At 41.1% G+C, this 17,159-nt stretch overlaps 1 protein-coding gene across 1 annotated transcript in view; it reads right to left on the bottom strand.

Annotated features, from left to right (window-relative positions):
- Positions 1–17,159, bottom strand: part of TTLL11 (tubulin tyrosine ligase like 11) — a gene marked incomplete at both ends in the record, with an annotated part of 43,157 nt that overhangs the window by 13,030 nt on the left and 12,968 nt on the right. Inside the window, 3 exons of the mRNA XM_084272634.1 lie at positions 13,234–13,352; positions 13,889–13,984; positions 14,576–15,151. Coding sequence (XP_084128760.1) covers positions 13,234–13,352; positions 13,889–13,984; positions 14,576–15,151 — 791 coding nt within the window. The remainder of the gene's footprint in view (positions 1–13,233; positions 13,353–13,888; positions 13,985–14,575; positions 15,152–17,159) is intronic.

Below are 17,159 nucleotides of genomic sequence, written 5' to 3'. Positions count from 1 at the left end.
CAGGATCCCGCAGAACTGACACCTGAAGGATATCTGTAAGAGGGGAAAATGTTATTTTTCTGCTCAATGCTAGTACTTAAGTCAAGCCAATATCCTGAGCACATCCTTCTGCTGTCCCTTAAAAACCAGCTTTGTACTCCCTCAGAGTTACAATGGGAGTATAAACAGGGGAATAAGCAAACAGTTCAGAGATATGGTTCTGATCTAATATTCATGCTCGTTATGTGCAGCATTGAGGAGACGTAACTTTCTGATGGCCTGAAGCTGATGAGAATAATAAAGTTGCCATAAAAAAAATCAGACAATCTCCATTTTTCCTTCTCATTCCAGGTCTATTTAAGACCAAAGGCTAGCAAAATAAACACCTGCATTTCCCCTGCGGTGATAACGGGAAAAGGTCTCGAAAAGTAAATGTGTCACCAGGAAAATACATCATTTTCAACTTTGTCCCAACAAATCACAATATCCCTGCAGAAGGACATCAAACAAACAAACAAAAGGTATTTCCAGCTGTCATGTTTATCCATGGGAGTTTAAAGTGATGCTTGTGGCCCTGTTTTCTGCCATACTCTTGACCAGATCCATCCTGGCAGGCGACTGCCCCGACGGCCGGAGAACAGGCAGCACAGACCTGTTCACTGCAAGGCTGCAGATTGAGAGCAGCCAACACACACACCAGACACCACCCCTCCCAGTGTGCAAAGCACCAACAGGCAAATCCATTCCCTAAATCCATCCTAGGAAAGCACCACAAAGTTTGTTGTTGCAGGGTAGGAACCTCTGGTGCTTTACTAGGCACCAAAATGAGTCTAAGGAAGAATTTCCAGTTAAACGTCCGTGTGTAAGAGTCTCATTCTAACAGGAAATTCTTACATTTCCCTTTTCTGTCAGGTTTTAGCTCAGGTAATCTCCATTTTATTTACATCTCTCTGTCTTCTACTTCTGTGGTCCCTTAGGTTGATTTTGCTTCTCATCTGCAGATTGTCACACAACTGTAGGAACTACCCAATCTCTAATCCCTACAGTTTTGGTTCTTTCTTGGGATGGAAAGAGACTACACCTCATTTTGATATCCCACTTCAGAGGTTATTTGGGGAAAGAAAAACCTAGAGATTCTTTACCTGACTTTAAAGGATGAAAAAGAATTAAGATTTCAGCAACTTCAGTTGAAAGAAATAATCAATGACTGCTTGTGAAAATCAGTAAAATTAAGTTTGCAATGGAAACCAGGATCCTTCCTATCGCACTCCAAGTATCTTCACTTACTCAAAACCTTTTAAAAGCAAATAAACTCACCCTTCAGCCTGAGAAGAATATGATAACCTCATTCAAAGGATATTGTCTCATTTTTAACGTTTAGAGGTATCTAAAAATCATGCAGGAAAAAAATTGCTTCCATTACAATTGCAGCTGACATCTGAATCAAGGTGATTAGTATTTTCTCAGTGCTCACCCCAAATCCCAAACCCAAGACAGTGAAACCCCCTGGCTGAGACACTTTGCAGCCATGGGAAGGACTGTTGGTTGCTTCAGTTGGTCTTCAAAAGAAGAATCAAGTGTGTTTTGTTCAAGATAACAGCACCAACCAGGGGCTTTCATGTCAGAGCAGGGTGAGTTAATGGTTTGCACCAAATGAAAACACATCAGTGAGAGGTGTTACCCTCGCAGTGGCACGGGGTAATTAATTAGACATTACATCTGCTCCACAGGCAACACCAGCACCAAGCTTCACAAGCCCCTACGAGTTCTCTTGTTCTCAACCATGGCAGCTAAATACACTCAAATAACTAATTCTTGGAAGGCCTGTGCACAGAGGAACTTTCTGCTGGTGTTCAGGGATACACCCCGTGCCTGTGCATTCGTTTACTGCCTTTTACTGGTACTTCAATAAGCCTGTTACCTGGCCCAGGCGTCCTGCTCCACAGAAATGATTTGTTTCTTTTATTAGGAAGGTGAGACACCTCAGTATGCCCTTGGCTGATCGACTTGTTAGAACAGCATCTAGGCTGCAAGAAATGGTATTTTTTTAAAATCAATTTGTTGGTGGCTTGTGCCACTCCTGAGAGAACAGAGAGGACAGGCTGCAAGGCAGCGGTCACAGAAGGATTTACAAAGCCAGACCTGGAAATCAAGACCAAGTATTCCAGGCTCATACCACCCATTTTGTGTAACCACAGCTACCAGTCGGTCACAGTTTTAGGTACACATAACATACAGCTTGTGAAGATGGCAAGGAGACAGGTGAAACAAGACATTTTTGTATCTTATACAACACAGGCATGCTGGGTATACAGACACAGAGATACACATACACACTATATACACTGCAATTCATCTGTGCAGTCAACAACTGTACCCTTATTTTAGGAAAACTACCTGGTGGGGAGTAATTTACTATGAGAAATATTACAGTAAATTAGAAGTTACCTGAGTTCACATTATAGACTAACTGGAAAAAAATCATTTAAATCAGAGCTGCTTCTGTGCAGTATAAACATCTATTCAAGACAGTAAAAGGGAAAAAAGGTCAAATTAAACAAATCCTTGATTTTAGACAAGGCAATTAAGCTAACAATCTGACTGTCAAATTTCATTCAAGTAGTATTTAACTGCAGGTTAACAATGGAAATTGCAGCATACACAAAAGCCATGAAAAAGGTATATACTGAAACCCTACTGCTGCAGTAAGTCAGGTACCACCCAAAAGTAGCCGATGTTAGCAAGCTACAGGGTAAGTAGAGGTGAAGATTATTTTGCTGATAACAGAACCTCAGCTCCAATGATTAACATATTGAAGTGTCAGGGAAAAAAAGAATCTGCACTCAAGCCTAACAACTAATCACCTTCCCTGTGAGAACAGGAATTCAGTGAACCCACTGCAGACAAGGCACACGGATGTTGTTTCCCCCCCACACTTTAAGACACAGAGGGAAAAAAAAGCGGGTTTTAGCTTCAAAACACAACAGCATTCTTGTATTGAAAACTAAAAAGGAAATTAGTGCAAAGCCAAAGCAAGAAGATGTCATACTAGCTCTTCAAAATGTAATTTAAAAAACTGAGCGGTTTCCTTAGCAAAAGAAGCAATCCTCCTCCTCTGCAAAAGATGGGCTGCAATTAGTGCAGCCCAGCAGAAGACAGAAGACAGCACTTGTAGAACAAGTACAGAAGGCAGAATAAGCTTATTTTCTCTCCCTGTATGAGGAAAAAAATTAGATTTCAATTAAATCAAGTTTACAGGCAGAAAGTTACTTCCTTTTGTGGAGAGATGCTGAGCAGTCTGTCCTGGCTAGCCGGGACACTAAGCTGTGTTCTCCTCTGCCCTGGTGCTCCCTTCAGGAGACTCCCCAGACACAAATACATTTGGTTAGCTTTCCCTACACAACAGTTTCTCAAGAGTTAGCCCAGATTAACGCTCTCTGACAAAACATGTCACACTTTCAGAGCTGGATGGATGCCTAGGTGACTGAGGCTGCGAAAAACAACCTGAGCCAAGTACTGAAAATTAATTGGAAATTAAGACCTTCTTCAACACAAACCCACTAAACCCTTTCAGGCTGAAGAGATGTCAGCCTTGAAGGCTACATATCAGAAGCCATGAACATTGGAAAGAAGAGTTAAGCCCATCAAGGACTTCTTTACCACAGTATTTTTGCAAGGCAGTTTACCTCTGAAGTAAAAGGTGGCCTTAAAAATGACAGCAATTTCACTCTTTCAAAGGTAAGGGGAGCTACGCTCCATAAAACACTTAAGTAGCACTTAAGTACTTGATGAATAAGGTCAAAACTGCTATTTGTTTTATATCCTGCCCAGTGCAACCTGTGCAAATCTCTGACCACACTCAATCTGAATTTTCAGTGCCATCAGCAATCCTGGATCCGGCAAACATCTCCACACAGCAAAGCTTTATGTTTAAAGAAAAAAACAAACAACCAGTAAGACCACAACACCACAGAAGCAGCCTACTTTGTTAGAATTCTGCCAGGGCAGGAGCAGACACTAAAGGAGCTCCAATGTCTGTGCTGTGAGATGCAGGATGAGGCCGCTGAGCACCGCGAAGCCTCCCTACCAGGCTTTTTATTCGGGCTCAGTGAGCCAGTGGGACTCCTGGTGCCCCAGCCATCACTGCCAACCAGCGGTGAGGAGGGATGCAAAACACAGCATGCCTGAAGCCACACTCTATCACCATTAAGACTCACTTGCAATCTCTAATCAAACAACTGCATTCAAAGATGTATTTAGACCCACTGCCTCCACATTCCTTTATATGCCATTTGGAAGGCGACGAAGCAGCCACCCCACTTTATTCCTGACCTCCCTTATGTTGGAGCAAACCTTGAAGATTACAGCAACTTTTGTGGCTGCACTACAAAGACCAGAGGAAAGTGATACATCCTGATAAAACCTTCCTTCCCTCTGTATTTTATCACAAAGGTTTTCTTTTCATTTAAGTATCATCATTATGAGGGGGGAAAAAAAAGCAAAAGACTTTGTAATGATCAACTTAAAATGTAATGTGGTGTGAATATCTAAGGGATGTAATTGCTGTAGCACTTTTGATATATTAGAATGTTTGGAAAGTTCAGGTTTTATGGAAGCACTCTTGACAGGGCACGTTGCACAGTTTATTTCCAATCCTTCCTCTAGTGCTCACTAGGAATTTTAGAGACCAAAAGAAAGGAGATGCCAATAAAAATGTAATTAGATTAGCTGCATCTCAAAACATTGTGATTCAAGCCTAATTGGACACACTCGTCTCCATTCCTGATGGGGTAACATACACCCAGACTCCAGTTCACACCGGAGCCAGGGGCACTGCAGCACGCCAATTACCACACAAGATACTCCAGGTTTGCTCCAATTAATTCCACAGTGCTGAACACAGAACGTTTTATAATTCTGCAACCTATACCAATTCTCATCCATTAAATTTTTTTAAACAAACTGTGCCTGTCATCAGCTTGCTGGTTAGTACACTCTGAGCACTTCCAGCTGTCCCTCAACACGGGTCACGTCCAGAGATTCAAAATAAAGACTGAATTCACTCATTAGGTGAAGGTAAAATGTGGCATTTACATTCAAGACATTAGTGCTGAGAATACAACAGATGAGCCAACACAGACCAAGTTGCAGAACTGGCCTATGAAAACCAGCACTTTCTGCAGTGGTGAATGTTAAATGGGAATAATCATAACTTAATCTGTTGCCAAGCCTGGTGCTAATTAGTGCTGTGTTTCTGTGCACTCCAATGGTATCCTCTAAGTTCTCTGTTTTATTAGCAAAGAGCTGTAAAAATGAGAAGATAAAACTAACACCATCAAAGAATGATATTGGGAAAAACACTTCTTTAAAATCCTAATTATCCCAAATATCCAAACAGCAGACCACCCACCAAGTTATGATGCTGTATAGAAAGTGCAGGGACTGCATGGAAGAAAGTGGAAGGTAAAAGAGATGACTGGCAACAACCAGGTTGGCAGAATGTGAGGAATGCTCTGCAAGCCTTCATAACCACCTAGGATATTTACTGCAGAGTGTAGAACCAGACCTAGAGTCTCCCAGAAAAGCAAACAGATTTTCTGTCATATTTTTATGTCACAACAATAGGTAAACTGATCTCACATACCACCAAGCATAACTACAGGCTGTGCCCCTACCACCAGACTTCAGGAACTCTGGTGATGCACGGGACAAGTGAGGCATCACACTCACTACAGAATGAAAATGGGAACAGCAGGAAAGTGTTTTGTCTAAAGACCACTGAGTAAGCTGGCTGAATTGGGAACAGAAATTGCATATTTTATGTCCTAGTCCAGAGCTATTTTCACAACACCAACTGTTCCTGTAATGCTCTGACAGAGAGGGAACACTGAAGGGAATTACTGAATCCCTACTGTATCTATTAGGGGGCTGGTTTTAGCTATTTTGAAGAGATTATTATTATAAGCTCATGTATTTCTGCATTTCAGATTATGTGTGAAATAGAGCCACTTATAAAATATCCTGACCTTCCTTCTAACACTGGATTTTTTATTTTTTTTCCCATGTTAGGACAGCATGTTCAAATTATTTGCCACCATTCTGACCTGTATTTTCTGTTGTTCTACTAATCACCCTTGTGTTTCCTCTCAGTGGCTCTTAAAATCAACGCAGAACTGAGCCAAGTGCTACCAGATCCTTCCCTTCCCTCATGGAGGGACATCTTGCATTGTGGGTCGTAGAATTGCCAACAGGGCATTTCCTAATCAACAGAAGAAAGATTAAATCTCTTAAGTATGAAGCAGATAAATAATTGGAAAAGCAAGGACAGAGGGCAAAGATCAAGGCAGCCACGTAACATTTGCTCCACAAACCTGAGCAGAGAGCAGTTGGGGATAGTTCTTTGAGCAGGTTGAGAAATAGCAGCAGAAATAAATAACTCCCCAACTACAGAAAAACAAAGTTAAGGTTTCACTAATCTGAACTGAAGTAACATTGACAAACATCACATTTAAAAGTCTCCCTCACACGTCTAACTCATCAAAAGCCACACGGGCTAATGTAACAGACAAGAATTGATACTGAAGCTGGCAGATTGCCTGATGAAGGAATAACCCAAAAAGCCCTCTAGGAAAGAGAAAGGCTCTAATTCAATGTACTTTCAAAGGGCTTTGGCAGAATGATCCTGAATATGAATGCTGGGTCATTTTGACTGATGGAGAAAATAATTGTGTCAGCCTCCAAAATGAACCAGAGTAGAGAGATCAATCTCAAGAAAGCCACACATATGAGTTTATACAGTCTTGGGCAGAAATAAGGCTTGGAATGAAGAAGTGGTGCTTGAGAAATGTCTGAATAGCTGAAAACCTGACCAGACTTCCAAGTGGCAGTAAAAGGGATATGGGAATCAACCTAAAGCCCTCACAGTCAATTAGCAAATGGAAACCAAAACTCTGATTCCATCGTAGCTTATTTTTATAAGCACTAAACCCACCCCTTATAATACAAAAGGCTCTGACAACACTGAGTAATGAATCCCTGTGAAACATAATACAGTTACTCAGAGAAGCAGAAAGTAAGATACAAGACCAGTCATTACTTTCCCATCAGTGATAGCAGCGACACCAGTGTTCTCCCTTTCAGTCCCTCCAGATGTTCATGCACTGAGTTTCTGACCCTCTTCAACCAGCCCTGTCACACATTCACACCCTTAGAATATGGATAGTGAGATAAATACAGTAATCAGTGGTAAGAATGACTTTATCATCATCAAAATCTAGGATAATCATACTGTCCAGACATCTCTGCCTGGTATATTTTCATATTTCCACTGAACATGACACAAACATCAGGGGAGGTTACAAAACCAAATAGAAAACATCTAAAAAATAAGTGGCAGGCAGATGCATGGGTATTGCCTGGCTTTGTCCTTTTTTTCCCTTCTTTAAGGAAGTACAAATTTGCTCCTCAATGTCAAGAAATGAAGAATAGCATTAGGATTTGGGGAATGCCTTTGAAACACACAGAAGGGAAACGTTATGGAGAGGCCTGTTTAAGGAACGACCCGTGTTCTGCTTGAAGTTCAGCAGCCAAGGTTAGACCCATCAGTCACCAGCACAGCAGGAGCCACCTCCTGAAGAAGCTGCCACTTCAACAGAGGCTAGATTTAAGGCAGGATGTACCTGAGAAGAATGTCCAGAAATTCATTCATGTTTCATTTCACAGAGGTCACCTACTGGCCTCCTAGAAACCATTCATTTCATCCTACATCAGAGAAAGAAGTCATTTAAAGTGAGAAGCCCAATCCACACAGTAGAAAAAATGAACCACCTTGTTTTGTGCAAGAAGAAAGTAAAATCTTCTTCACAGTAAGTTCTACAAAACCCTAACTGGAATTCTTCCTAACCACACAAGATGAAAAGCCCAGCTGCCATGCATTAGTATTTACAAGGTGCTCTCAGACCTGAGTGGCATCAGCCAGCATTTGCCTGCTGATCTTGCAAATATGAGACATACTACATTGGGGTTCCTCCTGCTCAGAAAATTACTTGATCACATTTGACATTTGCTAGAGCCACGGAATCCAGAGGAGAGGATTGTACCTGACATATTTTTAAAAGAAGAAAAAAAAAATCATCAGAACATCACAAATAAATTTCAAGGCTGAACTCAAAACCACTCAAGTGGTATGTACAGAGAATGCCACACAAGGAAAGATAAAGTAGGAAAGAAACAGTAATCCCATAATAGGTAATAAACCAAAACCACTCGTTTTTGTGGGCACAATGAATTGATTGTTTTTATAACAGCCATAGATTAAATTACATTCTGTTTCCAAAGTGTTGCAATTCTTTCTTCTGTCAATGGCTGTTTCAGTGCTGAATAAGTCATTATATTACTTAGGGGGCTGCACCTTCATCATCTCTAGCAAGAAAAAAGCAGATTTTTATTCCATGAGCAACTCATATTTCTAATGACAAACGACATAATGCTATGCTTTCTCTGTCAAAAGAATAAAATGCTTGTTTTCTGTCTTGAAATATGTACAAAATCAGGCATGTAAATGCAAGAGATCATACTGGGACACAGAATAAACATCAAGAAAAATATAAAGAAGTCTCTTCTTATCTCTGGATTAATTAGCATTAATAAACTAGGGCACAAATATTTTTGACAGGACAGGAAAGCAGGTCATTAGCACTGATGAGATGATAAAAATGATCTTCCTACGACATTCAGAGCAGACTCGCTCCAGATGATACCCAGGGCTTGCAATTATCCCACCAGTCAAACAGCCAGGGAGGAAGACACAATATTTGCATTCCAGACTGAGCCTCCGTTTTTGCTCCTCACATCTAACACAGTTTTAAAAAGAATAAATTGCTAATAATTCTACACTGAAATGAAAGCATTCCACTAAGTTTCAAAATTAGCCACAAAAAAGTAGCAGTTTGCAAACCCTTTTCAAGAGGATTTTCTGTTGGAGTCACAGTATAAACAATGATTTGCATCAGTGATTATTCTTAATTAAACTACTGTTTACATAAGTAACGTTGATTTACTTTAAATGTTGCTTGGTGTCATTAGACCATTCACTTAATCGTGCAAATTTCCTTTAGGTGAAGTCTCCCACCTTCAGCAGGCTGCACACAGCACCTCAGGTGCATGAAGTAAATCTGGAGCAAATTTAAGGGTAAACAAGCTTTACCCAAGTTTCCTTGTACAGACATCAGAGCACAGTCCAACCCCTTACCTTATATTTCCACATGACTAGGATTTTACTCAGTCAGGCACAGCCAAGCTTTCTGCTGCCTATGAAGGACTTGGACAAAAGCACATCCTGGGATTGTGTCCCAGCCCTACAAAGGGACACATGCCCCTCTGCTCTACAGGATGCTTTGAGTATGTTAAGTAAAAAAACCTACATTTCCCCATCTTTTTTAACATGGGATGCCTCACTCAAGGAGGAAAGGTCCTTCCTGATGACATGATGAGGAGATGGCTAATCTGGTACTGAAAGTCTTCACAAAGTCCAGTCAAGGGAGCCACCACTGCTGAAAAAGCGTAAGCTGGAAAAAACAACACAAACGTTCTAATATCAGCAGTGACAGCTATTCAAAGCAGAAATAGAGATCACTGGCAGTCACTACCCCCCGAATTCACTCCCTAGCAATGCTAGAAGAAAGGAAGCTTTGTTTGGTCGTATTTAACGGATTTATGGAGGAGTTGAAAATTCCATCTTTCCAAGAAAACAGCTCAGCCCCAAGTGATGGTGTTTGTTCCAGCCTCTCATCAGCCGAGATGATTGCAATGATCAACTCAAGCCTTAAAAACCATGAGAACGTTATGGCCACACAAACAACAGCAAAGAGTCAGTATTTTCCATATTATTTTATTAAGTGCTTCAATTTCTTAATTAAGAGTGAAACTTCAGTTCCAAATTAAAGATGCTGCAAGAAAATATGACCTGTCTAGGAGCCAGAGCCAGGGCAAAACACGCTCTACATTCTGGCTTCTGGAAACTTATATTGAGGGGTAAAAACCCCCCAAAATCAAGAACCCTCCTTTTATAACCATGCATTTTTAGCTGGAGGGTTTGGAGTTTTTAAAGTAAGAACAAAAAAGTAAAAGAAAACACCCAAGTACTTAAATTGCCAAGACAAATTGTTAAAATTAAGAAAAGATCAGTCATACTGTGGAACGACTGCCACTAAGTATATACAAGTACATTCATTTAATCTCATATCACTGCAGATTTTCAGTGACTAATTATTGGCAGTGCCAAGATAATTACTAGTGACTGGTGCATGTAAAGACTGGAATCATGTTGGAAAAATTAAGATACATGTGTGGCATGATAAACCACTCTTGTTTGTCTTAACGTTCTACAGCACATGAAAGAAGGGAGAAAATAATAATCAATACTCCATAAAGATGAGGAAGAATTAAACTAAAAATAAAATAATTCAGCTGCTAATCTTCCCTGATAATGAAGTACATCAGGATGACTTCTAAAACTCACTCACATTTAGATGTTTCATGTATTTTAATCTGGGACATAATTAGAAGGGAATGAAATCCATTTCCACAGCAGAGATTTACCTGAGATGCAACTCAAACTTTTCAGTATTTCCCCTATATGCTCAAACTCAGGCATCTATCATTAAAACTTTAACTAACTAACATCCATTACCTAATTAACATCAAAACTAGAGTCTGCAATGCTTGCTGCTGGTTAGCTGTCAGAACAGACATTCTTTCAGAGCCGTCTTCTCCTCCGTTAGTAGGTCAGACTCTGCTTTCCCCCGCTGCCAGGCACAATCAGACCAGCAGCAGCATGACAGTGGAAAGGTAAACTACCACTCTCCAGCTCCAGGCAATTATTTAGCTCTTGTCTCCATCCTGCAAGCAGAGGAATGATGCCACATCTCTGCAGTTACTGGCAGGAGTGGGAGGGAACGTGGGTGCAGAGAACTGGTTGAAACACACCGAAATGAGAGGCAGGGCACAAAGTGAAAGCACTGCGAAGCCTGGGCTAGGGAAGGTGAGGCAGAAGAGGTGAAGAGATGAACTGCAGCTGAGGGTGGGCACTTGTCACAACTGAGTTCCTGTATATCCAAAGAGTTATCAGGACAGTTCCCTTTGCAGTAAGAAACAGAATTAATTTCTGGGGAAGACCTGCAGATCTTCATCTACAAGATGCTTTGTTAACCAGATTCTCCTGAAAGAAGTTGCATCACTGATGAATTCTTGCTGTGAAGAGCCAATCACATCACCCACTAATCCTGTTATAAATTATTTAGGACTCAAAGCATAATCAGAGAAGATTCCTCAGTTGAGTGAGTGTTACACACACTGGTGTTCTCCAGGAATTTATTTGTAATTATCATTTGCCTTTCCCCCACAATACCTTATAAGTAGTTAATGAGAGCCTGAGAGCTTCAGCAGAAAGAGGCATGACCAGTTACATAACTCCAGGTTAAAACTCATTGCTTTCCAGCTCCGTGCACTCCAGTTCTCCTAAGGGTGCAGGCTGAGGACAGGTAACACTGTACAGTACAGACTTTGCAAGTCATTCTGTACCCTGACCACAGCAACCTCTCTGTGCAGCACTGCCTCTGAAAGGATAATTTGATCTTATAACAATATTACAATAATACAGAACTTGTAAGTACTATCAATCATGTCTTGTTCATGGGACTCTGGCTACAAAAGGACAGTGATTTTGCCCTTGAAAGAATTACCCAACAGGAGTAACATAGTTGAGCTTGCCTCTAAGTGCCAAAAGAACAACAAAATCAATGTTCTGGTATGGAGGCAGGTCTATAAGCAAGAATTTCTAGGAACAACAGAAATAAATAAATAAATAAATAACTGTCTCCCTCTCATGTCTCCAAGAGACTACTTTAGACGAGGTGTTTCAGCAAAAAAGAAGATATTCTTTCAGCCTGATCCCACCACAAGCATCTCAGCGGAAGCTGCTTCAGGCAGTTCCTCTCATTCCTAAATCACAGATTTAATTATGCTTATTATCAAAGATCAAGGAAGCAATTTCTAAATACAATATTGGAACTTTTCAGCTCCAAAGGGGCAACTCAGAGTAATTTGCAACTTTCAGGCTGTGGAAGGTTGATCTTGGCTGGACACCAGGTGCTCACCCAACTGCTCCATCATCATCACAACCCTCCTCAGCAGGACAGACTGATAAATTAAGATGGGAAAAAAAAAAAGAAGAGACACATCTGCAAAATAAAACACCCCTGCAAAGCTCATGCAAGGAAGCAAAGGAAAACCAAAAGACTTATTCTCTACTTCCCATCAGCAGGTGATTTCTGGCCACTTCCCAGGAAGGAGGGCTTCAGTACACATAGCAGCTATTCCAGAAGACAAATGTCATAAATAATTAATGCTCCCACTTCCTCCTCCTTTCCCTCAGCTTCTTACTGCTGAGCAGACGCCATATGGTTTGGAATATCCCTTTGGTCAGCCTGGGTCAGCTGTCCTGCTTGTGTAACCCCCCCAGGATTTTGTGTACTGGTGAGGGGGGTGTTGGAGAGCCAGCCTTGGTGCTGTGCCAGCACTGGCAGCCTCAACACCAGGGTGTTAGCAACACCCTGCTACCCACACCCAGCACCAAGGGCTGCGATGGGAAAATTAACTCCATCCCAGCCAGACCCAAAGCACCAGCAAATTCAAAAATACACAAGTTTGCATCTTGTGACTGCTCTGAATTACAAAAAAAACCACAAGTAAAAGTACAAATAAATACAAATAGGTAAGCCTGAGTTGCTAAATTGTTTGCATCAGTTTGGAATCAAAGGTAAGATATTCTGGGGAACTGATAAAGCCTGATTTACTATTGGCTTGTGGACTTCTACAATTCCTTTAGCTAAAGCACTTGCATGGCTCCTTCCACACTTCTGCTGTGCCCATCAGCAGCACACCAAGTGGCCAGTGCTGAGCCAGGACTCAGCAGCAGCACACTTGCTGCTACTACATAGAAAGTGTAACAAAATGGGGTTTTCTCTCAGCCTTCCCTGGGAGATCCACAAATCCCAGTACTCCCTTTGTACCACGCCCCCAATTAAGATCCTACAAGCTTTTTTGAAAGAGTTAATTAACCCTGTGGATGCAAAGGGAGTCACAGTCAGGAATGTCTTGTCCTGGATAAAGAAACATAACTGGGGAAAAAGTATTTAAATTTAATAATTATTTTAAGGTACCAAGGCAAAACCCACATAAAGTCAATGCACTTACTGGGTATCTTTTCTCTTCTTCTTTTGAGGGTCCACTAGACGAAGAGTATCTCTGATAACAGCTACTTTCACTTCTTCATCAACAGGGCTTGGGACATTTTCAAATACTCCAGGAGAAAGCTTTGTAATTTAAAGAGATACAATTATTCAGTATAGAACTAAAGATTAGTTATTCCATACTTGCTCAAATTTCATGCATGTCCTGTGTTTTAAATACACAATGACAGCCTACAAAATAATTCTTACAGAAATCAAAGATAGGTTAATGTGTTCAGTGTGACGTTACAAGAATTTTTGGCAAGTTTCTCTGGTAAATTGAAATGTTAAAAAGAAGATTGCAGCCAATGTTACCATTTATATTACGTATATAAATATGAAGAAAATTATTAGCAATCCCCTAAACACAATTAAGTCAACTGCAGGGGATGATGAATAAATGTGTTTATGACAAAGATGATGGAGAGCCTTCACAATTCCAATAAGTCATATTTCCAGTGTATAAGATTAGCAATGATTTCAAAGCAGAAAATTACAGAGAACCTTGGAGGTTTCATATTAGCAGACAGCTTTCATCCTTCAAAACAGGGAAAAAAAGACTAGAAAACCAAACCTAAAGAATTTCTTTCCATTATCAATACCATATTGTGAGGTCTTACCTCTTGCTCATGTTCTATTCTCATGCTGGGGTTCGCATTTACTTCTAGTAACATGGGCTTCAAGTTCTTCATCAGGAGAATGTCAAACCCTAAAATCTGTGCATAACAAGCGATGTGTTACTTCAGTCCCACTCAGAGTGTTTAGAGAACACGATGGTCATCCATATGTCAACATTCAGGAAAAAGAACATTTGAAGGACAGAAGAGAAGTAACTAAGAAACACACTACATTGCTGAATAGTTACTGAAACCAGACATCTCTGATACCAACAGCCACTTTCACACTACCCACACCTCAAAAAACTGCATCCATCAACATGGAGACAATCTTAGTGCCTGAGACAAGAGAGTTGTAGAAACTGCCACCACCATAGCTGCACTAGGAAGCTGCAAAGCTTCACAGTTACAATATCTAGAAGATAGAAACCAGAGTGACTCCTACTATCAACACCTGATTCCCACAGAAAATTCTCCACATATGTTTAAAGCAAGTAGTAACAAAGGTCAGGAGAGGGATCTGTAAGTTAAAATCGGGGTGGGGAGAATTTAAGCTCTGGGCTCATGCGATGCATCCAATCAGTGATCAGCAACATAACCACAGCAAGCTTTCAGACAAAGGAATGAAACATCCAGGAGATTAATCCATGCACAGAAGTAACTGCATTCCTGGCAGAAATTCCAGCCTACCTGGAAGCAAGTCGGCCCGGGTTTTCCTGCTGGTATGTCAGACTGATAGTAAACTTTGAGTTCTGGTGTCAGTGCAATAATTGTTTTAATCACCAGTGAAATTATATCTGACCACAGCTTTTTGACATCAGCTCCTCTGGAAGACAGTCTGCACAGAATGCTTGAGAAAGTCCTCTTGCTGCCAGTGTTTACGTTGTCAGAGTGGATGAAATTCCCACTATGGATATTCAGTGAATAGTTGGTTAAGTGCATAAAAACCTGGTGCAAATTTTTTAGAGTGGGTTCTTGATAGGGCTCTGTACAAAATCTAGATAGTCCATCTTTGGCTATATAAATCTCTAAGGGTTCTAAAGATTTCAGTAAGACATAAAGACGAATGTCAAATTTCAGTTTGTCCACAAGCAGTGGTTTGCAAATATATTCCTGGACCACAGCTGGCCGGCTCTGGATGCTTCCTGTCAGCCTGATGTCACTTGGGTCTTTAATGAGGTAGATTCCATCCCCCTGGCACCCTCCATCAGGTTTTACAATAAAAGTGGGCTTCCAGGATGGGTCACTGTCTTTCATCACACGAACCTGGAAGGAAAAGAATTACACTGAAAGTTGGGTTGAAACTGTGAGAGTCAACAAACTGCATTCATAAAGAAAAATAACATGACCACATCCCTAGAGTAGTAAACACCCTCCCCAAAGTATGGAAGAGAAACAGAACTGACAAGCACAACCAAAAAACCATGAGTAGGGACTTACTAGCACAGATAAAAGGTCATTTTACTTAAAAGCCATTGTATAATGATTACAGAGAAATTCTTTTTCATGCTACACACTAATGTACAGAATGAAATGCTGCATACCTCAGAGCCTTTTTCCACCAGTGACGATTCTTCACAACCCCATATCCAGTGTTAGCAAAACTGGGGAACATTGAGCCATGCACAGATATTGTACAAATACCACAGACTTACTAAACAAAGCACAGGGTTTGTGCCTCAGCTACTACCTAACACCATTCTCCTCAAGCCTGGCATGCAACTGCCACCCTTCTACCCAACACAAGATAAAGAGAATTCCATCATCGTTTCAGCAACTCTTCTCAGTGGCTTTGGTGTGTATGAGGAAGCCCTGTTCCTAGCACATGGTATTAGCTGTACCTAGTATGAAACCAGGAAACTGAGACAAGGGAGAGACTATGAGGGTGTTTTGTACCAAAGCAAGACGTTTGGATGAACCTGGAAAGCAGTCTATGCCCAACCTGTTGTCTCCCAAGGCTGGTGCAGATGTTGGAGCTGTGTTCAGCCCTTCACTGCTGCTCTGCAGGTCCCATGTGAAACACAGTGTGCTCTAGTGTACGAGCTCGCTAACACCAGCAGCTTCCAGCACTGGGATATGCAAAAATGCTTTGGAAAGTCACTGCACAAAATGCAATTCACATTTTTTCCCCCCACAGAGAAACGCTTCAGGTTGCAGATTTCTTGAGAAGTCAAATACTCTTCAGTGCTGTTGTGGTTTTGCACGGCAAGGTTCTGGACCACAAGTGCTACCAAGTTCATTTACTAGAATCCTTCTGGAAAATTGCTTTTTTCTAACAGACACATATTAACAGGTGAACTTACTATGTACAGGGTGATGGGGGATGCCCCCACTCAAAAGGAAATTGCAGGTAAAAAATTCTGATACCTACTAATGTTCTGTGAGGGTATGTATAAGGATCATCAAGACACAGAAACAGTGGGAGGGGAGGGAGGAAGGAAAAAAAAGCCAACCAGGACTTCTCAGTATCAGTTCCTTTGCATTGTTTGTAGTGCCTTGCTACAAATGATCTGTATTTGTTAAAGTCAACTTTAATACTCTGTAAGAATGTCGCCAGAGGACTCTATGACCTAGTTCTGTATTGTTTACAGCAGCCTGGACCTTGATACTCGTGTATCCAATTCTCCTGCTGCTGTGTAGATATCCATCAGTACAGGCTAAGCCATTCTACCCAGATCTTGAGGCTTTTTTCCATGCCATGCCCTAGATTCTTGGGAGCGTAAGGGAAATGGCTTGACACAAATAGAAAGTATGGGAGCAGTGCTGGGGAAGTGGTTTGTCAGAATTTAACTGTCCCAGAGAATCCCAGACGTGGCCTCAGTACGATGAGGCACAAAACCAAGAGTGACAGAATTATAGGATCCTGCATCCTCCCACAGGAAGTGAGAAGAATAAAAAGGAGGAGGAAAAAAAGTTCTACAGCTCAGGTGGAGAACCTTATGTCTGCAACTCAAAAAGCAATTCAATCAGAACATTTTGCTCCATGCCACTGTCACTGCTACGTACTGACACCAGCAGCGTCATCGCTGGGGCACAAACAGGGCTTGGCACTCCAACAGACAGCAGCCTTTAAGAGAAGCTACCTCCTCAGAAGCAACAATAAGTATCTTTGGAGCTTTTGGTTTCAGTAAACTAAAAGGAGTTGCATAAAGAAGTAAAAATAAAATTTAAAACCCAAAAAATATAACAAAGGGAAACAGCCTTTTTCTTTCCTAAAGAGTTATCTTGTCTGTGAGAACATTAGATAACCCCACCTGGAACACACTGCTAATAG

Source organism: Gallinula chloropus (assembly GCF_964237585.1).
Source record: "Gallinula chloropus genome assembly, chromosome: 18".
Classification (NCBI taxonomy): Eukaryota; Metazoa; Chordata; class Aves; order Gruiformes; family Rallidae; genus Gallinula; species Gallinula chloropus.
This window is presented reverse-complemented; position numbering and strand designations above follow the sequence as displayed.